This window comes from Bufo bufo, chromosome 2 (genome assembly GCF_905171765.1).
Source record: "Bufo bufo chromosome 2, aBufBuf1.1, whole genome shotgun sequence".
NCBI lineage: Eukaryota > Metazoa > Chordata > Amphibia > Anura > Bufonidae > Bufo > Bufo bufo.
The window spans coordinates 657,233,063-657,258,090 of NC_053390.1; the positions used below are offsets into that span (position 1 = coordinate 657,233,063).

Genomic DNA, 25,028 nt, shown 5'->3' on the forward strand with positions numbered 1-25,028 from the left:
AGCCGGGGAGCGCTTTTACCGGACCAGAAGCGCTCGACTTCCGCTTCCGGGCTGATCAGATGCCGTGGTCACAATTGACCACGGCATCTGAAGGGTAAAATATGCACGATCAGCCTCATGGCTAATCGCATACATGTGCCGTTTGTTTCTACTATTTAAAATGGCAGAAACCCCGCGGCTATGGCGCCCGCTGCATGCTCGAGAGGGCACAGTGTTTAAAGACCGGGCCGATGACATACCTGTTATTCATCGGTCCTTATTTCACACTTCTGTGAAATCAAACTGTTTCTTTAGGAAGTAACACTGAGTGACAATCAATTTCACATGCTGTTGTCTATCCCATTTGCACAACAGGTGGAAATTATAGGCAATTAGCAAGACACCCCCAATAAAGGAGTGGTTCTGCAGGTGGTGACCACAGACCACTTCTCAGTTCCTATGCTTCCTGGCTGATGTTTTGGTCACTTTTGAATGCTGGCGGTGCTTTCACTCTAGTGGTAGCATGAGACGGAGTCTACAACCCACACAAGTGGCTCAGGTAGTGCAGCTTATCCAGGATGGCACATCAATGCGAGCTGTGGCAAAAAGGTTTGCTGTGTCTGTCAGCGTAGTGTCCAGAGCATGGAGGCGCTATCAGGAGACGTGGAGGAGGCCGTAGGAGGGCAACAACCCAGCAGCAGGACCGCTACCTCCGCCTTTGTGCAAGGAGGAACAGGAGAAGCACTGCCAGAGCCCTGCAAAATGACCTCCAGCAGGCCACAAATGTGCATGTGTCTGCTCAAACGGTCAGAAACAGACTCCATGAGGGTGATATGAGGTCCCGACGTCCACAGGTGGGGGTTGTGCTTACAGCCCAACACCGTGCAGGACGTTTGGCATTTGCCAGAGAACACCAAGATTGGCAAATTCGCCACTGGCGCCCTGTGCTCTACACAGATGAAAGCAGATTCACACTGAGCACATGTGACAGATGTGACAGAGTCTGGAGACGCCGTGGAGAACGTTCTGCTGCCTGCAACATCCTCCAGCATGACTGGTTTGGCATTGGGTCAGTAATGGTGTGGGGTGGCATTTCTTTGGAGGCCGCACAGCCTTCCATGTGCTCGCCAGAGTAGCCTGACTGCCATTAGGTACCGAGATGAGATCCTCAGACCCCTTGTGAGACCATATGCTGGTGCGGTTGGCCCTGGTTCCTCCTAATGCAAGACAATGCTAGACCTCATGTGGCTGGAGTGTGTCAGCAGTTCCTGCAAGACGAAGGCATTGAGCTATGGACTGCCCGCCTGTTTCCCAAGACCTGAATCCAATTGAGCACATCTGGACATCACGTCTCGCTCTATCCACAACATCACGTTGCACCACAGACTGTCCAGGAGTTGGCAGATGCTTTAGTCCAGGTCTGGGAGGAGAGCCCTCAGGAGACCGTCCGCCACCTCATCAGGAGCATGCACAGCGTTGTAGGGAGGTCATACAGGCAGTGGAGGCCACACGCACTACTGAGACTCATTTTGACTTGTTTTAAGGACATTACATCAAAGTTGGATCAGCTGTAGTGTGTTTTTTTCCACTTTAATTTTGAGTGTGACTCCAAATCCAGACCTCCATGGGTTGAAAAATTTGATTTCCATTTTTTTATTTTTGTGTGATTTTGTTGTCAGCACATTCAACTATGTAAAAAACAAAGTATTTCAGAAGAATATTAATTAACTCAGATCTAGGATGTTATTTTTGTGTTCCCTTTATTTTTTTGAGCAGTGTATATATATATATATATTTTCGTTTTTTTGCAATCCATGGTTATCTCTAGAATTATAGAATAAGTCCTATTCTTGCCTACATCGGGGACAAGAGCAGAATATACACATGGAAGGTGTCCATACTTTGCAGATCCGTTGTTTGCTGACTGTAATACAGAAACTGCTGTGTGCATGAAGCCCAACAGTGTAATTGGTCAAGGTCCATTTGCTTGAGAAAATCTGCTGGTAGACAAGCACTGATCGACGATATAGCATGTCAGTGACATTTTAATGTACTGGTCTTCGTATTGTATGGGATGAATGATCGTAAGGTTGTTTGGCCTCATCTAGTTTGCACGTCTCCTGTTTCCACAGGGAGATGTGCTACTACCGTAACAATCAAGTCATCTGAGTTGCCCGACTTGTAATGATTGGGAATGAATGTTCATATGAACATCAGCCCGTGTTAAAGGGCCTTTAGGGTCCGTCTGCAACTTCTATTTTTATACGACTTGCAGTTATTTAGTAACATTTCACATCCCGGTTTAATGCTTTTCTTTCATATTTTACAAATGTATGTATTAACTATGTTAATTTCCATGCAATTTGTCTCCAGGATCCTTCTCCACTCCCAGGTCTCCAGTCATTTCTCCCAGCAGCACTGCAGCTAGCAGACTGGCTGGACAAGGAGATGATTTCATTGTTCCGTCAGGTACTGCAAACAGCTGGATAGCCCCCCGGAGCTGCTGCACTAACCCCCTTTACTTCCCTGATAACATCCTGATTATTCTTGTCGTATTTATGTGCTTTAATGTCATGCGAATAATCTAAAATATTAATCTTTGATCTCTGTATGTCTAAAGGCAACATCACTTTCTGCAATACATACTGCACTGTGATATGTGGATAACATCATTAGGGGGGAAGAACCAGGAGAGAGGAATCACCATGCACAAGCAACTTGTCATTTTTAACAATAGAATATAACGCGTTAACTCTGCGTAGTAGGTCCATCACGAAACTGGTCCATGGATGGTGCTTTTGTGGAGGCCATAAGTGGTAGATACACCTTGTAATGAGAGGTGTATGCATTGAGCAAGGTGATGTTGCTTTACAAAACGCTTCTGGAAAATAAATCCTGATAGTACAATTACAGCTTATTTACCCGTGTTTGCTAGCGGTTATAATGATGACTGTTTCCTGTTAATTTGCACTAATGACATAACACGATAAAATAACCTTATTGTTTGGGTTGGGTGATTTAAATATATGCCTTTTGATCAAGTAAGATGAATGCATGTTTGATTTTTCATATTTAAAGTATCTTGTACTATTTAGTTATCTTCTGAGAAGCCACTGGAATATATTGGTAGAGAATTGGTGGTCTGTGAGCTGGATCTGCACCAGTTCCCAGAACAAATGGGGTGCGCATTTTTGTAAACCTGCTGGACCCCCTCCATTGCTGACTGAATTATTTCCCTGTGTCAGAGATCTTGGGAATTGGTAGTCATTTCCTGACTAAAGGTGGAAATGTATTTATTAATTTTTTTTACCCCTTAATCCTCCATGTGTTTTGAACCCAAGGCTACTTTCACATCTGCGTTTTGTAATTTGGCAGGCTGTACTAGCAGAGAAACAAATTATATAATATATAAATTATAACATATAATTAGATTTGGGGCAGCACTCCTATGTTGCGGCGGGTGCCTGTGTTTCTTTGATCACGGGTGTAGATATACCGTATTTTCCGCTTCCTAAGACGAACCCCAGATTTTAGAGTAGGAAAATAAGAAAAAAATATTTCATATCAGCCCACTCAGAGCCTTATCAGACCTCAGATTAGCCCATCAGACCTCAGACTAGCCCGTCGGTACCCCCCAGACCTCGGACTAGCCCGTCGGTACCCCCCAGACCTCGGACTAGCCCGTCGGTACCCCCCAGACCTCGGACTAGCCCGTCGGTACCCCCCAGACCTCGGACTAGCCCGTCGGTACCCCCCAGACCTCGGACTAGCCCGTCGGTACCCCCCCAGACCTCGGACTAGCCCCCATATTCCCGGCCTGCACTGCACTGTCACATGACTGCATGCAGCGTCAGGTCATAGTGCGCACACTACATCCTGACGCTGTATGGGGTCAGGCCAGTGCAGCACAGGCTGGGAAGATGGGAACACAACAGCTGAAGAGCCGCGGCGCAGACCAGGGAGGGTAAGTATTACCTGTGCTTGCGGCGCTTCGCTCCCCGCTCCTAATACATACTATTCGTTTTATAAGACGCACTGACATTTTCCCTCCACTTTTGGGTGAAAAAAAGTGCATCTTATAAAGCGAAAAATACAGTAAGTAGAAGAAATGTCTTTTATTCACATATGTCACACAGCGTTTCGGTTCTCTCACAGAACCTTTCTCAAGCCAAGTGAATTACAAAGTGCAAAAATGTATACATCACAATCACATAATTAATTAATCACCAATTGATGCAAACCGGAAGATGCAGAAGCAAGGCAAACTTGGCCACAACATATATAAAGACTCACAAGGGCATATCGCAGGCTGAACACTCCACCAAGGTCTGTAGAACGGGCACATACGCGGCGCACACCAGACAAACTGATGGGAAAATGAACAAGAATGCATAATTAAAGGAGAACATCAGACTCCACTTCCACAAATAGATTCTTGTTCATTTGCCCTTATTTAAGATGGCGCTGGCTGTGAGCGGACATATGGGACGGCGGCGCATGCGCATTGCGAGTAGGAAGACGCATAGGTTTTGGCGCGTATGACTGGTGTGCGTCACGTATGTGCCCGTTCTACAGCCCTTGGTGAAGTGTTCAGCCTGCGATATGCCCTTGAGTCTTTATATATGTTGTAGCCAAGTGTTTGTAATATGAATAGCACTTAGCACTTTGTTAGCCCATGAAATAATGTACACATGTAATGATGCACAAGTATGTAACTATTATATGCAATCATGGACACTGATATACCACTGGATTTAATCAAGTTGTAATGGAGATCTGTCTGACATGGACTTAGCGTCTAGTCTGAACAGGCTGCAAGATGACGCTGATTGGAAACGACAGAGGGGCATGTACTTTTAAACATGCATCAATTGGTGATTAATTATGTGATGTATACATTTTTGCACTTTGGAATTCACTTGGCTTGAGAAAGGTTCTGTGAGAGAATATATAATAATATAGTGTTAGATCTGTGGGAGTCCTACCTCTGGGACCCCCACCGATCACGAGATAGGGACGCAGCAGCCGGTCTAGCATGCTTGCGGCTGCTCCATTCATCTCTGTGGGGTTTCCGGAGATAGACAGACAAACCATGTACTCTGCTATCTCCTGAACTCCCTTAGAAACTAATGGAGCGTCCAAGCGCAGGTGAGACCTGGCCCTCGAGATCAGTAGAGGTCCCAGCGTTGGGACCCGCACGGATCTAATAGTTATTCCCTATCCTGTGAATGGTGGATAACGTCTAGCAACCAGAATACCCCTTTTACCCCTTCCTGACCACTCACCATAAATATGCAGCAGAAGTCAGGTCTTTAAGTATGGCACCCACCTCCGAGCGCAGCAAGTGCCATAGCCACTGGGTTTCTTATGTTTTAAACCGCAGACATCCGCTTTCCTCAGGAGCCCAGCACTCCCAAGGCCTGACAGGCTTTTTGCCTGGAGATCGGAGGAGCCGTTCGTTCTTTGCAATAGTCTGATTGTCTCTGAAGAAATAAATCCCTATACAGATGTGGTATCGCTGTAATCGTACTAAACTGGAGAATGAAGAGAACAGGTTACCTTTACCACATAGTCAAAGCCATAAAAATGAGACCCATAAAACTAGTGTGGAGTTATGTTTTTTTCCACTCCATTTGGATATTTTTTATTTCCAGTTTTCCACTAGATTGTATGCAATATTAAACGGTGCCATTAGAAAGTACAACACCAAAAAAGCTCTCATATGGCTATTTGAACAGAAAAATAAAAAAGTTATGGTTCTGGGAAGGCAAGGAGTAAAAAATGTAAATACAACAATGGAAAATACCCTGGTCCTGAAAGGGTTAATTATTTTTATTAAAATTTTTGTGTGTGTCCACCTTGATCACTTCTGTAATGCTTTTAGTGCATTGCTTTGTAAAGCATTATTGCCTACCAGTGCTTTTAGGTCAGGTCATGGCAGGTGCTCATTGCAGACCAAGGGACCTTGTTAGGCCCCAGCTACCCTAATAAAGCACCTCCCTCTCCCTGTTTGCATTGTGGTTAACAGGGGGCTCTGTACCTCCCTCTGTCAAATTTGAGGGATCTTACCCCCCACCCCATCACACACTTTAGATGCTGTGTTCAGTATTAACTGTGGCATCAAAGAGGCTAAATACCATGCGCAAACTTTATTGGTCTCCGATCAGTGCAGTGCGATGCGACAGAAGTCAGTCAAACGACCACAGTAAAAACACTATACAGCAGTCGATAAGGGGCTGGTGTAAGTACAAAGACGATTAGAAGTGTATAACTCTGATTCTTCGCACAAAGTGCCTAACCTGTACAGTTCCATGATAGAGTAGTAATGAGCATTGAGACGCTTATTTATTGTCCTTGTGTCTTTTGTTTCCACAGCTGACGGGCAGATAATACAGCAGAGAAGTGGCCCAGTTGTCCTCTCCGAAGAACCAAGAAGTACCGCTATTGAAAAATTAGAACTAGTGAGAAGGTGGAGTTTAAATACATACAAGGTGTGTTTAGTATTGCGATCTGCTCCCTTTTTGTGGATCTGTAGATGTCTCTTTATTGGTTTTATGTTTGTAATAAAAGCTTTATATTCAGATGCACCTGGAACTGTACAAAGCCATCATTCAAGACTTTGCCAGAGCTGATAATACAGAGAATTATTATTTTTTTTTTGTTTATACACATTGAGAATCCCTAAGTTTGCTTTGGACCGTACTATATACGTGAATTTTTGCCCTAGATGGGGTTGTCCAGTGTCTTCTAACCGTTATTCATATATTATGGTATTCCATGCTCACTCATTTAGGCCTCATGCACACATTTTTTTTTTACGTTTACGTTCCGTTTTTTGCGTTCCGTATACAGAACCATTAATTTCAATGGGTCCGCAAAAAAAAAAACGGAATGTACTCCGTATGCATTCCATCTCCGTATTTCCGTTCAAATATACCGTATTTTTCGCCCCATAAGACGCACTTTTTTCACCCCAAAAGTGGGGGGAAAATTCCCCTGCGTCTTATGGGGCGAATGCTGCCATTTTACATCGCAGTCTGCGATGCTGCAGCTGCACAGGGGAGGCAGGAGGGGCCGGTGTCATGCAAATACAGCGGGGCGGTGCGGTCACTGTACTCCGGCCCCACTGCTCACTCACTTCCTTAATGCTTAAACATTTTAGATTATTAGCTTTAATTGACGTTCGGATCCCCAGCCCCATCTGTACTACCGTACTTACAAAATGTCCTGTAGCAGGCAGAGCAGGGCGGGCGGCCGGCCGTAACTCACTGACGTCACGTGCCTGCGCCGCCTACTTCATTCATAAAGTTGGCGGCTCAGGCACGTCACGTGACATCAGTGAGTTCCGCCCGCCCTGCTCTGCCTGCTACAGGACATTTCGTAAGTATGGTAGTACAGATGGGGCTGGGGATCGGAACGTCAATTAAAGCTATTATAAAATGTTTAGGCAAAAAGGAAGTGAGTGAGCGGTGGGGCCGGAGTACAGTGACTGCACCGGCCCCACTGCATTTTCATGACACCGGCCCCTCCTCCCTCCCCCTCCCACAGGTTTAGCTATGGTATCTTAGGGCATCTGTGGATGCCACTATTATGTGGTGGGGGATCTGTGGGTGACACATATATAGCAGTGCCATCCACAGATCCACCCCCCATAACAGTGCCATCCACGGATCCCCCTCCATAGCCGTGCCATCCACAGATCACCCCCCCCCCCCCAAACAGTGCCATCCACAGATCCCCCCCATAACAGTGCCATCCACAGATCCCCCCCATAACAGTGCCATCCACAGATCCCCCCCCATAAGTGCCATCCACAGATCCCCCCCCCCATAAGTGCCATCCACAGATCCCCCCCCCCCTTAACAGTGCCATCCACAGACCCCCCCCCCATAACAGTGCCATCCACAGATCCCCCACCCATAAGTGCCATCCACAGATCCCCCTCCCCCATAAGTGCCATCCACAGATCCCCCCCCCATAAGTTGCCATCCACAGATCCCCCCCCCCATAAGTGCCATCCACAGATCCCCCCCCCCCCCATAAGTGCCATCCACAGATCCCCCCCCCCCATAAGTGCCATCCACAGATCCCCCCCCCCTATAACAGTGCCATCCACAGATCCCCCCCATAACAGTGCCATCCAAAGATCCCCCCCCCCCATAACAGTTCCATCCACAGATCCCCCCCACCATAACAGTGCCACCACAGATCCCCCCCCCCCATAACAGTGCCACCCACAGACCACCATTAGTTCAAAACCCACCAAAAGCACACCTTTTGGTTAAAAATATTTTTTTTCTTATTTTCCTCCTTAAAAACCTAGGTGCGTCTTATGGGCGTCTTATAGGGCGAAAAATACGGTAGAACATGTCCTATTGTCAGCATAACGGACAAGGATAGCACTGTTCTATTAGAGGCCAGCTGTTTCGTTCCGCAAAAAACGGAATGCACACAGACGTCATCCGTATCTTTTGCTGATCCGTTTTTTGTGGACCGCAAAATACTGAAAAAGCCATACGATTGTGTGCAATAGGCCTTACTGATATAACATCTACAGATCTGGAATCCAGTATCATGACCCTTTTTGACATTTCATGTCCTGTCCATTGCCTTGCTTCTGCATCTTCCGGTTTGCTCCTGGTTCTGCTTGCCTCTCCGCCCATATAAGTTACATGGGCAGGAAGTAGGCAACATCATCATCTCCGGCTTTCTCCGTTGTTTGACGGTCAACATATCCTTCAGTTATTCTGTGCAGGATGTCTGTTTGAAAGATACTGGACAACCCCTTTTAAGAAGTATGATCATACGAAACATTGTAGCATTATATCTGTGACTGCCCTATACATCTGAATAGAACTTGCAGAAATCCTGGTACATGATGCAGAAACAACCGCATTCAGATGTTTGGAACTGATTTTGACCTTCAGGAATATCTTAACAAATTTGCTGTGTGTGAATAGACTCTAATACTCTTGTCCTATAAATGTGAAAGTATTCGGTTTGCTGTCAGTGAATGGGTACACGCTTAGGCTACTTTCACACTAGCGGCACGGACCCCCGGCAGGCTGTTCCGTCGGGTGAACAGCCTGACGGATCCGTCCTGCCGCTAGTGATTGTGTGCCCCCGGACTGCCGCTCCGTCCCCATTGACTATAATGGGGGCGGGGTTCCGGTGGAGGCATGGCAGCGTACGGCGAGAGGCTGCCGGAATAAATGTCGGACATGTCGTAGTTTAATTCCGGCAGCCTCTCGCCGTGCGCTGCCATGCCTCCGCCGGAACCTCGCCCCATTATAGTCAATGGGGACGGAGCGGCAGTCTGGGGGCACACAGTCACTAGCGGCAGGACGGAACAGCCTGCCGGAGGTCTGTGCCGCTAGTGTGAAAGTAGCCTTATATACATCACTAGCCTGAAGACCCCATACTATTCACCTTGCCTGCAGTGTATTTTTGGCATATGCGCTACGAAAGCTCCTGGCTCAGACATTTAATGGACCTATCAGCCCCATTATACTGACAGATACCAAAAGAGCGTCCTTGCGTCCTCCGTCAGGCTGGTATCTGTGTTTTTTTTTGTTATTTACCTTGTGGAATAGTGCAGCACATTGAGTTATTTCATACAGAGCTGATAGATATATAGATATTTTGGCTGCTTATTAGGACAAGTGCCATTTTTTGGCATCTGTTAGTGCATGTGCCCAAGGTTTCCATTGGTTAATCCCCACAACAGGAACTTTGGGTGGATCTGCAATGTGAAAGAACCTATCACCATAAAATGCAGTCTTATCTGCAGGCACCATGTTATAAAGGAGGAGCGGAGCTTTGTAGGAGATGATTCTGCACATGTTTAGGGGGACATTTATCAAATGTGTGATGCCAGTTTTTTGGCATTAAAATGTCACAAGTACTGGTGCACGACTGCTGCTGAGATAAATTTTTCTACATTTGCCTGCCTTTCCATACTGCACCACCTTCAGAGGTGGAGTGAGAATTTGAGTGTGTGTTCCTTGTAGATCACTTTTTCATCTCAATTATCATTTGCGACTTTTTAAAAAAGACACAACTCCACGCCAGGCATTCCCAGGTGCACTTTCACTGAAATGGGCGAAGTCACATTGCACTTGTGTAAGAATAGCGGGTACTTTCACACTAGCGTTTTTCTTTTCCGGCATAGAGTTCCGTCACAGGGGCTCTATACCGGAAAAGAACTGATCAGGCATATCCCCATGCTTTCTGAATAGAGAGTAATCCGTTCAGGATGCATCAGGATGTCTTCAGTTCAGGTCATTTTGACTGATCAGGCAAAAGAGAAAACCGTAGCATGCTACGGTTTTATCTCCGGCGAAAAAAACTGAAGACTTGCCTGAATGCCGGATCCGGCATTTTTTCCCATAGGAATGTATTAGTGCCGGATCCGGCATTCAGAATACCGGAATGCCGGATCCGTCCTTCCGGTCTGTGCATGCGCAGACTGAAAAAAAGGTGAAAAAATAAATGCCGGATCTGTTTTGCCGAGCGATTATCTGGCAGTCTATACTAGTCGTGACGTCAGTGGGCCGGCCGTAAACAGTGAGAAGGCCGCGGCGCTGCTGGAGCGTCGCTGCCTTCTCAAACAGCTGATCGGCGGGTGTCCCGGGTGTCGGACCCCCCGCCGATTAGAAGCTGATCTATCCAGAGGATAGATCGTCAGTTAAAACAAAGTGCAGAACCCCTTTAAAGATCTGGATTTGCCAGTGTGTTGTGTAATCGCGATCTACAGCTGGAACACCTACGTCCTGCATGGGGACGAGCGATGGCATAGCGACCACTCCTCACCATGTTGTGGAGAAGATTTCTGCATGTAATAGCCATAGCTAGCTATATGGCGACTGCCGGGAGGGAACACTTCCTTTCTGACAATCGCTTGCAACATCAGGGTGTCTAATACACCCTTAAATGTAGTTTACTATGTGAATTGTGTAAAACTGATTGAACGCTATTTTGTTGGATTCTCTGAATTGTAAATATCTGTACCCCTGCAGTGCACCAGGCAGATCCTCTCCGAGAAGCTAGGACGGGGCTCAAGAACAGTTGACCTGGAATTAGAAGCACAGATAGAAATTCTGAGAGACAACAAGAAGAAGTATGAGTATATATTAAAGCTGGCGCAGACGCTCTCCTCACAGCTTTATCAGATGGTGCAGACCCAGAGGCAATTGGGAGATGCATTTGCAGACCTCAGCTTAAAGTCTTTAGAGTTACATGTGAGTATAAGAAATTTGGGCTTCTTGTTTTCATTGTGATTTGCTTTAAATTTGTTGCTATTATTTTCATTATGTAATATCACATGGAAAGAAAATTAAAAATACAAGTGGAAAGGGTATTCTGGTTAGAACAAGTTATGGATGGATCACAAGAATGAAGCCCCTTGTCAGTCTGTTTAGCCACTTCTCGACCGCCCATAGACTATAAAAGTCCTAGGGGTCAGGATTTATAGTGCAGTTGCTGTGCTGGGACCTGCTGTCAGTGATAGCAGGGCACCCCATAGAGTAGGCAGGGATCGTTCCCCCATGCTTCCTGTTCCGGCCCGGCGGTCATGTGAGCGTGCAGGAGCTTTCGGGTCTTCCTAAAACAGCAATCAGCCCTGCAGTGATGATGTACAGCGCTCTATAATGCTGTACAGCCTCTCAGGAGGTTGTATTCCCCCTGTGTAACTGGGGCTACTATATCAGCCCCAGTTACAGGAGAAATCAATAGTTAAAAAATAAAAAAATGTTAAATGTCACCCAGAGTTCTTGTATGACCTTATGGGGTGTTGTCACCTCACTTCTCAAAAAACAATATATCAAGCGATCAAAAAGTCGTCTGTCAATAAAAATGTCACCTCATCCTGCAAAAAACAAGCCCTCACACAAGACTGTAGCTAGAAAAATGTCAAAAAATAAAATAAAAAATGGCTCTAAGAAAATGGCAATACAAAAACATGATTTATTTATTTTTAGGAATTGCCACGTCTGTAACGAACTGGCTCTATAAAAATATCATATGATCTACCCCATCAGATGAACCCTAAAAAAAAAAATAACGCCAAAACAGCTATTTTTGTCACCTCGCCTCGCAAAAAAACATATCAAGTCATCAAAAAGTTTTGTGCCCAAAAATGGTACCGATAAAAAGTACAGTCTGTCCTGCAAAAATCAAGCCCTCAGACATCTATGTTGGCAGAAAAATTTAAATGTTATGGATGTTAGTATATAGTGATGCAAAATATAAAGATTTTTAATAAAAAGGATTTTATTATGCAAAAGTAGTAAAACATGAAAAAATCTATCTAAATTTGGTATCGTCATAATCATATCAACCTGCAGAATAAACTTATATCATATATACCACATAGTGAGCCAGTCATAAAAAAATAAAAACTATTTTTGCCTACCTCACCGTCCAAAAAATGAGATAAAAAGCGATCACAAAGCAAAATGAATCCCAAAATGGGTGCCAATAAAAACTACAGATTGTCCCGCAAAAAATAAGCCCTTACACAGCTAAGTCAAAAAAATAAAAACCATTCAGGAAATTCCATTATAGAAAATCCAGATGCCACTTCTTCCCCCTGGCGTATTCCCAAACAGCAGTTTATAACCACAAATGGGGTGTTACTGTATTTAGAAGAAAAGGGGTAGCAAATTGTGGGGTGATATTCTCCTTTTATCACTTGTGAAAAAGAAAGTTTGGGCCTTTTCACAGCCAAATGTTATAAATTCTATAAAAAGCCTGTATAAAGTGCTCACTACACCCCTTACAAATTCCTTGGGTGGTGTAGTTTCCAAAATGTGGTCACTTTTTGGGAGTTTCCACTGTAGGGGTGCCTCTGGGTCTCTTCAAATGCAACATGGCGCCCAAAGACCATTCTAACTAAATTTGCCTTCTGAGCCCTGCTGTGTGGCCCATACTACACTTTACGACCACATATGTGGTGTTTCTGTAAACTGCGGAATCAGGGTAATACATATTATGTTTGTTGTGTTGTTAACCCTTGATGTGTTGCAGAAAAAAATTTGATTGCAAAATCTGCAAAAAAAAGTGAAGTTTTCAAATATCACCTTCATTTTGCTTTAATTCCTGTGGAGTATTTAAAGGGTTAGCAACATTTCTAAAATCAATTTTGAATAATTTGAGGAGTGTAGTTTCTAAAATGGGGTAATTTATGGGCGGTTTATTTTTATGCAAGCTCTTCAAAGTGACTTCAGAATTAAATTGGCCCTTAAAGTTGATTTTGGAAATTTTATTCAAAAATTGCTTCTAAAATTCTAAACCTTCTAACGTCCTAACAAAATAAAATGACGTTACCAAAATGATGCCAACGTAAAGTAGACATATGGTAAATGTTACTTAATTTAAGTATTTTATGTGGTATCACAATCTGTCTTAAAAGCAGAGAGATTCAAATTTAGAAAACAGTGATTTTTTCCACATTTTCAGTAAATTTGGTATTTTTAGGTAAAACATATTGACTCAGATTTACCATTAACATGATGTACAATGTGTCACGAAAAAACACTCAAGTTATTACCACATAAAGTGACCCATGTCAGATTGGCAAAATTAGGTGATGGTCGAGCATGTGCACCACCACTCCATTCAAAGTCAGTCAGACTTCCGGAGATACCCAAGCAACTGTAGTCATCTATTAACAGTACACATATGGAGATGAATGGATTGCAATACACCTGCTTGACCTGCCGCTCCATATGGGGGCATGGGACCCCCTGTTCTTGTCATCAGTGGGTGTCCTACGGTCAAACCCCTGCTGATCTATCAGTTATACTATCTCCAGTGGATAGGAAAGAACTTGCTCTTATCAGAATACACATCTAAGAACATTTGCTAAGTGCTATGAAATATACTCGCATACCAAGTACATACCGTATGTGTGAATTGACTTATCAAAAGTTACAGGTCTTTTTAACATGGAAAACCAAAAAAGTACACCAGGTATGCTTCCTGTGACTAAAGGTGGGGGGGGGATGTTTCCTGTTAAGATAGAACGGATTATGGCTCCTACCAGTGGCGTAACTAGAGTGTTATGGGCCCCAGTGCAAACTTTGGATCCCCCCCCATTTTTACAGAGGCGGTAGATTTTCTTTAGACTAAGGGCTCTTTCACACGAGCGGATGCCGTGCGGTAATCCGCTGTGTGAAAGAGAGCCAAGCCCCGTTCCGGACAGCAGAGACACGGAGCAGTAACATGATTGATAATGTTCTGTGCCTCTTTGTGATCTTTTTACTACAAAATGACAGTGAGATAAAGTTGTCACACAGAGGCACGAAGTATTATCAATCATGTTAATGCTCCATGTCTCTGCTGTCCGGAACGGGGCTTGGCTCGCTTTCACGCAGCGGATTACCCGCACAGGATCCGCTCGTGTTAAAGAGCCCTAAGCCCAATGCATGGCTACACTCCTAATAAAATCTAGTCCTACCTCATCCAGGGTGTCGCTGGCGTCGGCGTGTTGTCCACTGGATCCAGAACAAGGTCCCTGTGGTGATGGAGAACAAAAGAATAATCGCATAAGGAAGGGATGGTGACTGCCCCTGTGAAATCACCAGCAGGGGGCCCTTTGCTGGCCAGGAAGACTGAGCCATGCCAATGTATAGCAGGGTAATCTAGGACATTTCCTCTAGTGCTACTACACAGTACTAATGCCCACATTGTAGCCCCTCACAGTACTAATGCCCACCTTGCCCACCTCACAGTAATTAAGCCCACCTTGTGGTCCCTTCAAAATAGTATGTCATCCTTGTGGCCCCTCACAGCCGTTATGCCCACTTTTGTTCCTGTCACAGTAGTTATGCCTACTTTTGTGCCCCCTCACTGTAGTTATGCCAGATATGTGCCCCCTCACTGTAGTTATAGCCAGATATGTGCCCCCCTCACGGTAGTTATAGCCAGATATGTGCCCCCCTCATGGTAGTTATAGCCAGATATGTGCCCCCCTCACGGTAGTTATAGCCAGATATGTGCCCCCCTACGGTAGTTATAGCCAGATATGTGCCCCCCTCACGGTAGTTATAGCCAGATATGTGCCCCCCTCACGGTAGTTATAGCCAGATATGTGCCCCCCTCACGGTAGTTATAGCCAGATATGTGCCCCCCTCACGGTAGTTATAGCCAGATATGTGCCCCACTCACGGTAGTTATAGCCAGATATGTGCCCCCCTCACGGTAGTTATAGCCAGATATGTGCCCCCCTCACGGTAGTTATAGCCAGATATGTGCCCCCCTCACGGTAGTTATAGCCAGATATGTGCCCCCCTCACGGTAGTTATAGCCAGATATGTGCCCCCCTCACGGTAGTTATAGCCAGATATGTGCCCCCCTCACGGTAGTTATAGCCAGATATGTGCCCCCCTCACGGTAGTTATAGCCAGATATGGTGCCCCCCCTCACGGTAGTTATAGACAGATATGTGCCCCCCTCACGGTAGTTATAGACCCATGTGCCCCCCTCACGGTAGTTATAGACAGATATGTGCCCCCCTCACGGTAGTTATAGACAGATATGTGCCCCCCTCACGGTAGTTATAGACAGATATGTGCCCCCCTCACGGTAGTTATAGCCAGATATGTGCCCCCCTCACGGTAGTTATAGACAGATATGTGCCCCCCTCACGGTAGTTATAGACAGATATGTGCCCCCCTCACGGTAGTTATAGACAGATATGTGCCCCCCTCACGGTAGTTATAGACAGATATGTGCCCCCCTCACGGTAGTTATAGACAGATATGTGCCCCCCTCACGGTAGTTATAGACAGATATGTGCCCCCCTCACAGTGAATATGCTCTTTTGTGCCCCCTCACTCTAGTTGTTGGCCCCTTTTTGCAGCTTTATGGGGGGGGGGGCTATACATACTTACCCTCTTCCTTGATGACACGCTCGCTCCCACACTCACATCGCGCTGCTGGCTGTGCTGGGGGCAAATTCCCAGGCCTTCAGCGCTCCTCCCACAGCCAGCAGCGCGATATACGGCCAGCAGGGGGAGCGCCTGAGCTCTTAAGAACAGTGAAGCACGGAGTGGAGAGATCTCCCTGCTTCACTCTGAATAAGAACAGCCCGGCAGTGACAAGAACTGCCGGGCCAGGTGAGAGCGCCCTCCTTGCCTCTGCGCCCCTCATGTTTGAAGAGTGCTCTGACGGGGCCCGGCATTCTCACTGTACTTCATGCTTGGCCCCATCAGAGCATTCCCATTACGTGAGTACAGCCCCCGTCGGGCCCAGTCGCACCCTGTGCGACCGCGATCGTTACGCCCCTGGCTCCTACTCTGAGCCAATGATAGTAAAACAGTGTAGAGTTATGCAGAAAATTCCAGCACACAACACAGGAAGGAGGACAAAAAAAACATTTTTAAGTGTAGATAGAGTGAATATAATGTTCTAATCGTTTATTGCATGTAGTTAAGAATTACTAAATTACTAATTACAGTACTACCTTCTGGTCGTACGTTCAGCTGTCTGCAATGCACGTTAAATGGTCTTCTAGTACTACAATGAAGTAAAAGTATACAGTATTCCCACTTAAAGCCATTTTTTATTGCTTCCCCTATTAGCTATAAAATCTGCAATTTTACTTAATCAGTTGCTGTACCTATCAGATACTTAGTAGCAAGTCAATTATGCAATTGTTAGTCAAGCAATTGCTTTACGTGTACCACTTTCATGAATGGGACACTAGATGAATGATGTTGCTGCTCTTGCCATCCATTTCACATGAGTATTGTTGGTGCACTAAGGCTACGTTCACATATGCGTTTTAGGCTACTTTTACACTGGAGTTTTGGTTTCCGTTTGTGAGATCCGTTCAGGGCTCTCACAAGCGGTCCAAAACGGATCAGTTTGTATTCTAATGCATTCTGAATGGATAAGGATCCGCTCAGAATGCATCAGTTTGCCTCCGTTCCGTCTCCATTCGGCTCAGGAGGCGGACACCAAAACTTTTCCTGCAGCGTTCTGCTGTCCGCTTGACGAAACTGAGCCAAACGGATCCGTCCTGACACTCAATGTAAGTCGATGGGGACGGATCCGTCCTCCATTGACTATTAATGGTGTTCAAGACGGATCCGTTTCGGCTAGGTTACAGATAATACAAACGGCTCCGTTCTGAACGGATGCAGACAGTTGTGTTATCTGAACGGATCCGTCTGTGCAGATCCATGACTGATCCACACCAAACTAGAGTGTGAAAGTAGCCTTAGTTTCAGGTTTTGAGATCTGGCAGAAGATCTTAAAACCTGACCAAAATCGTTCCGTTTTGTTTACGCATCAGGATGCATCTGTTCCGTTAGGGTGCGGTTGTGTGAAATCAAAATGGAACAAACCAGATCCGTCACTACAAAAAAAGGAAAGTCAATGGGTGGGTGATCAATGTTTTTAAGATCCTAAAAAAAACGATCCATCACCATTGACTTAAATTGTTTTTAGTGACGGATCCGGTTTGTTCTGTTTCGATGACTGGACACAAAACTGCAGCTGTTTTGTGTCCGGTCACAAACTGAATGCTGACAGAAGACATCCTGATGCATCCTGAATGGATCTCTTTCCATTCAGAATGCTTAGGGACAAAACAGAACCGTTTTGGTCCGGTTTTGAGATCCTCTGTCGGATCTCAAAACTAGAATGCCAAAACGCATATGAGAAAGTACTCGTCTTCGATAACTAAATGAAGCAACCAATTATATCACCATTAGAATGTGGAAACCCAAAAGATGAAAATTTGTCTAAAAAAACCCTTCATCATTAGGCATTTGCATCAGAGTGGGCTGCTGAAGCCTGATCTCATAAGTTATAGCCTATGCCGTCTACTACTTTCTGCCGAGACCTCTTCTTAATCGGGTTCCTTTGTGTGGCTGTGAAGTCTCACTCTGGTTGGAGTGAGAACATGTCCTGGCTGAAGTTAGTGTCCAGGTGAATGTCACAATATTGCACTGCGGCAGGCCCTTCTGACGCTGTCCACTATGACTGGTCTGTATCAAAGCGGTTAAGAAACCTCCCCTTGCAGCTCAGTGAAGTGGTTACCACCTCTGTGGCTTACCACTTCAGATTTACATATCGTAAGTTTGGGGCGACATTTCTTGAGCCCTCTATTGTGCAGAAAACCGGACGATTCTTGGCCATATTTGCCAGATCTCTGCCAGTCCCCATTATAGTTGATGGGGCCGGACGGAGAAGCTTCCAGCAACGCTGGAATGCAGAGCGATCTGGCAGGCTGATCCCTACCAGATCACCAGCGCTAGTATGAAACTAGCCATACTCCTTCCGCTAAATCTAGTTATTGTCCTAGCCTATAAAGTAGTGGCTCCTTTTGTCCCCCATAGATAACATAGAAATACATTGGAATTCTCTTGCTAATTTAGCAGTGATGAATTCACTCCAGCAGTCTAGGTGTAGCCCTAGCCCGAAAGTGGTTATCGGATCTAAAAGAACAAAAACTCTCTCCATATATCATAAATACATCTACACACCCTGTACCCGTACTCCATCGATGACATTTGTGGGTTCTTCCAGCATGTTTTCTTATATAACATTGTTGCGTAACTTTCCAGTACAGTTTGTTTTCAGTCTTGCGGTTCTGTTTGTACTGTACTTTACGGCGCACGTTTCCAATCCTTTTATAAAATGTGGCAGAGGCGAACAAGACACTCTTCTCATCGTGTCTTTCTTGATTCTAGTCACTTTCCTTGAAAGCAATTAAATGAGATGAATTTATTTCCTTGTTGAACCAGTTTACAAGCTTTACAGTTTTCTGGATTTTGTTTTAACTTGTTACAAAGATATGTTAATATTCTACATGCAGCAAAAGATATCTGCCTAGGTGCAGGAGGCCCTGATTTTAGGGACCATTTTAGCCACTCTTCGTTAGGGTAGGTAAGAGTGTGTAACCCCTTTCTAGTTTTCAAACCTAACCTTGCTATTTTATTTTTTTAAAACAATATATATGTATGTACATATGTATGTGTATGTGTACGGTATATGTGTGTGTATGTATATGTATATATATATGTATATGTGTATATATATATATTATTATTATTTAAATTCTGCTCTTGAAAAATGATAGCTGTGCTGTGATTGGTTGCTATAGACAGTTTTCATGAATCTGCCCCTTTAAGTGCAGGTTAGTTAAACCTATAGACAAAGAGTATTTGTTAAAGATGGTGACATTGCCGCAAGAAAACGCTTTTTGTGTGTTGGAATTTGAAAATTTAGTAAAAAGAAACTGCATTTCGCGTTGGGTAAAGCAATTTGAAACCCCTGGCTGGTTATGTCATGGGAGAAGTCCAGGCCACCCAAAGACTTGGGATGAGACAGTGAACAAGATTCGAGCATGAGCATAGTCCTAAAAAGTCGACCAGGTGGACTAGTATGGAACTACAAGTACCAGAAACTGCTGTATGGCGTATCTTATGAAAACATTGTAAACCATACAGAGTACAAATTCTTCAGGAGCTGAAACCAGATGACAAACCAAAACCCTGTGGGCCAGATTTATCATTACTCACATCTTACTCCACTTTTACATATGTCCAAAGTCACTTTTGGCAAAGTCAGATTTATTAATGGTCCTTTAATACTGTGATAAATGTAGTTTGACCGTAGCAGTTTATACTTCAGTTAGCGGCTTTACAAAAGTCGCGTGTCTTTAAGAAAAAGCCGCATGTTCTATTAAAAGGTCTCATAAGATAAGCATGGTCCTCACCGGAGTGAAATGTTAAATTGTCGCAATAGTAAATCTGTCTAGAGATTCATTTACATAAGAAAACACGCCCACTTTCAGAAAACTGGCGAGCATAGCGCAAAGCCAATAAAAGTTGCAAATGTTTGCGCAGTTTTAGTGATTGTGCAAAAATTTGCGACTTTTTCACTCCATTATTTTGACTTGAGCTAATGATAAATCTGGCCCTGTGGCTTTTGCATTCACTGGCAGGGCTGATTGTAAGAGGAGAATACGCTGACAGGCTGGTGTTCAGCGACGAGGCTACCTTTCACCTCAGTGGGAAGATCACTTGTCACAAGATTAGAATCAGGGGCTCAGAAACCCCATGTGTCCTTATAGAGCACATGTGGGGCACACCCAAAGTAAGGCCTCCTTCACACGGGCGTCATGTTTTTGGCCCGGGTAAGATGCGGGTGCGTTGCGGGAAAATGCACAATTTTTCCGTGCGAGTGCAAAACATTGTAATGCGTTTTGCATGCGCGTGAGTAAAATCGCCATGTTTGGTACCCAAATCCGAACTTCTTCACAGAAGTTCGGGTTTGGGTTAGGTGTTCTGTAGATTGTATTATTTTCCCTTATAACATGGTTATAAGGGAAAATAGTAGCATTCTTAATACAGAATGCATAGTACAATAGGGCTGGAGGGGTTAAACAATAATTTAACTCGCCTTTATCCACTTGTTCGCGCAGCCCGGCTTCTCTTCTGTCTTCCTCTTAGAGGAATAGGACCTTTAATGACGTCACTGCGCTCATCACATGGTCCATCACATGATCTTTTTTTACCATGGTGATGGATCATGTGACGGACCATGTGATGAGCGCAGTGACGTCACCACAGGTCCTTTTCCTGTGCACAGCAAAGATGAAGACAGAAGAGAAGCCCGGCTGCGCAAGCAAGTGGATTAAGGTGAGTTTAATTAATAATAATAATAATAATAATAATAATATTATTATTTTAACCCCTCCAGCCCTATTGTACTATGCATTCTGTATTAAGAATGCTATTATTTTCCCTTATAACCATGTTAGTGCTGAGGGCACTGTCACTGACTACTTATGGGGGATTTATTAAGGTACATTTAGTGTTCAGCAGTCCCTAGTAGCTGCACATGCCCAGCTTTCCCACTACCGCAAACAAAGTTTGGTTTTTCTAGTGGTTCTATCAGTAAATAACTAGGATTTTTGGAGATTTTGAATCCATCAGTCTGGGAAAGCTGGTTAACAGAGGTCACTCTTGGTACATACATTCTGTACATTCAGTAGTATGTACGCACTGCTCCACTATTGAGTATATAGAGCATAAATACATATAGTAACAGGGCAGCAGGCAGTATGCTTTATGCCCAGTATGGTCTCCAGCATGCCTCTACTTTTCTTATTACACATCCCTCTATAGCTCCTGAAAGGCAAATGTGCCTAATTACACAGCAATATAGGGAGCTAAAATAGTATAATTAGGCAGAATTGCCTTTCAGGAGCTTTAGAAAGCTGTAGACATGTACTGGAGGCCACGTGTGGCCAGGTAAACATTGCTGTCCCGGTGCTATATATGTGTACAATGGTATAAATTTCATCACTGTGTCAGCAAACAGTAAGATTGCTTCTGCCACAGAAACGCCTTGCCCTGTGAGTCAGATGTACAGCTGACTGGTGTTACCCTGTGTGCTACTACTGGGACTACAAATGCCACTGGATTTATTTTATACTATTGGTAACTAAGAGTTTCCTTCCAACAAAATGGCCATACTCGCTGTGTAAACAAATTCTGAAGCCTAAACGTCCTGTCTCACGTGCACTAGCATCAGAGGGCAGAGAATACATGGCTACAGCCTGAGACAGGAATACACTGATTTTCAGTTAGATTTCTGTATGGTCTGCAATTGTGAAAAAATAAGGAGATTATGGTATGTTACATTTTGTCTGTTCCTTTTTTTTGTTTGGATTCAGATTTAGTGTCCAACTCATCTGTAGAGAAAGCAGGCTGTGTGTGGCTGATGAGTGGAGATGGAAACAGAAAATACATGATTGGTTCAAGCTTTATATTAGTATATGTGATCACTTTGTAATGTAGTACAGTTTAACCTTCCCATGTGTCTTGTCAACTGTACTGTGTAACAAGCGGAGCCACCGCGCTATTATGTGCATTGACTTGTTCTGTTCTAAAACCATCATGGTGTGTGTAGCCATTTTACCCAAAGATCAGTAAGCTCTTGCTCCCGAGCCGTAGCCTTACTATGTGCCATTATACCTAACCAGCTATTTTATTCTGGCCCCTGCCCGGAGGTGCATTCATTAACCCTGGCTGCAGTGCTCATCAGGCAAAAGTCATGATGGCGGCTGACATAATATCCTTCTTATTAGCTCATGATGGCAGGTAATATTCTGGGAGAGAGGGATGTTGGAACAGATGTAATGACTAGTCTGGACTAGGCGATCCTCGCCCACTTTCCACTTGTCATGAGAGCTCATTGTCCTGCTGTGCATGTCCTGTTTTTCGGCTTGTTTCCATAGTAATGTGAGTACTGTTCATTGGCCATGTGCATCATCGTGGCTGTTGTACCTGAAGCCCTTCTCTTGTTTTGCTTCCCCTCCATGAGATGATTTATTTGACATTTGAGTGCTCCTTTGATCGTGTATAATTGCCGGCCAGCCCACCCCTCGTTATTGTTGTTGTTCCCATTCAGTGTCTTACCGTCCTGATGACATCACTGTCTCTGATCTCGCTTTTATATAACAAGTGCCCGGCTCGTACATGATCTGCCGCCTCATGTTCTATTTTCAGCACGGATGCTGATTGCTTAAGTAAATAGCAACTAATGTTGACATGCATCCCTTCCTGGCATTTCAGCTGAATCTGGCATCTGGGAGCCTTTTGTCAGGCATCTCCCTAATGTCTATCTGTAATACGGACATACACATGGACGTTCCTTATTTCAACCCTATACGAAAGCACAAGGACTATTATAGTAGACTGCTAATCTGAATCTCCAGCACACCACTCACCATAAGCCACAAAGCATAAAGGGAATCGCCGTATAAATGCACTATTTCCAATAATCCTCAACCGCAGCACCCCTTTAATAGCTCAGCATACCCTAATAGGGTTTTGGAACTGGCATATTCACCACTTATAGTTATTTTATAAGTTATGTTCCTTAGATGGTGCATTTTTGCACACTTTGTGACGTTTTACATCTTGATGTATTTTAGGAGGAATTTGGATACAATGCAGACACTCAGAAACTTCTTGCCAAGAATGGAGAAACGCTTCTGGGGGCCATCAACTTTTTTATTTCCAGTGTAAATACACTAGTTAACAAGACAATAGAAGACACGCTTGTTACTGTCAAACAGTATGAGACATCCAGGTAATGAAAATATAGAGTTTTTAGTTTTTTTTTGTTTTTTACTTTATTCAGTTTTATCGTTTATTTTTGCAATCATTTCCATATTTATAGTATTCTAAAGGCACTCTCTAGCAAACTAGAAATAGTTCTGTTCTTCAAGGGGTTCTCTGGGAATAATGACTTCCCACAGTCTGAATCTCTAAACAGAAGATTCATACTGACCTGCTCCTCACCGTGCTGCCTCCCCCTTGTCCATGGGCATGGGCATGGTCACGTGCACCTCTCCAGCCAATGACTGGCTTCAGCAGTGATTGCTGCATCGGATGTTAACACTGCAGGGATCAAAAAATTTACACCGCAGAGGTAGTGGGGAGGATCGCAGCGGTGGGGAGCAGTATATATTTTCTGTTTAGAGAGGCAGGCTTTGGGCACTTGCAAAAATGTATTATTCCTGGAGAACCCCTTTAAAGGATACCTACCATAAGAACCCTTTAAAAGACTAAGGCCTCATGCACACGATCATTGTTTTGGTCCGCATCCGAGCCGCAGTTTTGGCGGCTCGGATGCGGACCCATTCACTTCAATGGGGCCGCAAAAGATGCGGACAGCACCCCGTGTGCTGTCCGCATCCATTGGTCCATTCCATGGCCCTGCAAAAAAAATATAACCTGTCCATAGGCAGTTATATCAATGGCTCTCCGTGCCGTTCTGCAAATTGCGGAACGCACACGGACGCCATCCGTGTTTTGCGGATCTGCAATTTGCAGACCGCAAGACACACCACGAACATGTAGCCTAAAACTGTGCTACAGAGAAATTCTTATGGTAATGAATCTCCTTAAGATTTCTCTGCAGTGCTATCATGGAGACCATGGGGGTAGTTCATCAAGAGGGGAATATTTGAAGTCAGTCTGCATTAACATACTTTGTGACCGATTTATCAAAAGTCTTATTTTGTGACTTTTTGAAGCCAAAATTTTAGAGTGGGGACGTGATAAATTGCCCTCCTGTGTACATCCAAATCATGAAATATAACGGCATAAATTTCAATTATTCAAACCAGGTGGTAAGTTTTTTGTTCCGCTTGTGTATTTGGATCCACACAAGGTCTCCAGGACAGTTCTGCTCCTGACACATTACAGAACAAATTCTCTTTTCTTAAACGTTGGTGAAAAAAACAGAAGCACTTCTCAGACCACCCTGCCCCTTTGTCCGTCATCGGCTCTGCTCAGCTTTTCCATTGTGTGGTACAGATACTATATACTTTCTATGGACCTGTATGCCACAAGCTCCGAGCAGGGCAGATGAAAGCTGAAGGCGCACAGTGCTCTGAGCAGCACTTCTGCCCCTTAGTTCTTTGTTGTTGTTTTTTTAACAGATTTAGTTACCCTTTCTTTTTCTCATAGATATCCTTTAGAGCCAGGGGTGCACAACTTTTATTTTAGTCTGGGGGGCCGCATTGTCTCATTGCTATATTTCAAGGGACCGCAAAAAAAATGTCCATTGGTGTTTGTTTGCATCGGTCTATTATACAGGCCGGTGCAAAGTAAATGGGAAGGAATGATTGCTACCTCGGTTCTATTGATTATCAGAAGCACATCACTACGGTAATTATACAGGGAGATGTGCTGACGGTAATTGTATATCTCCCAGATGCAAATCAGCCAACAAACGAGTTATACAGGTCAGTTATCAGCACTTATTCCCAGTATTTGGCCCGAAAACAGTGCCGTGTAATAGGCGACATTTCTTTCCACCCTGCCTCCTATTCATAAACTAGTGCTTTCCTTCACTGCTGAGGACGGCGCTCATTGGTTATTACTGCCTCCCCCAGTTATAAGCGCTCATTGTTAATCACCAGACCTTAAATGTCCATTAGCACACGTGGTGGTTTAAAGGATGTAACTTTTTCATTTTTTTTCTTTCTTTTTTTTTTTTGTGTGACACAGGGATTT

The 25,028-nt window shown here is 44.4% G+C and overlaps 1 protein-coding gene across 3 annotated transcripts in view; it reads left to right on the forward strand.

The window, feature by feature from the left end:
• The window catches only part of ARFIP1 (ADP ribosylation factor interacting protein 1), a 155,617-nt gene that overhangs the window by 95,479 nt on the left and 35,110 nt on the right, over positions 1–25,028 (forward strand). For 2 of the 3 annotated variants that reach the window (XM_040418551.1, XM_040418553.1), the window contains 4 exons: positions 2,353–2,448; positions 6,355–6,470; positions 10,998–11,219; positions 22,937–23,094. In XM_040418551.1, coding sequence (XP_040274485.1) covers positions 2,353–2,448; positions 6,355–6,470; positions 10,998–11,219; positions 22,937–23,094 — 592 coding nt within the window. The remainder of the gene's footprint in view (positions 1–2,352; positions 2,449–6,354; positions 6,471–10,997; positions 11,220–22,936; positions 23,095–25,028) is intronic. The other variant, XM_040418554.1, reaches the window with a different exon arrangement.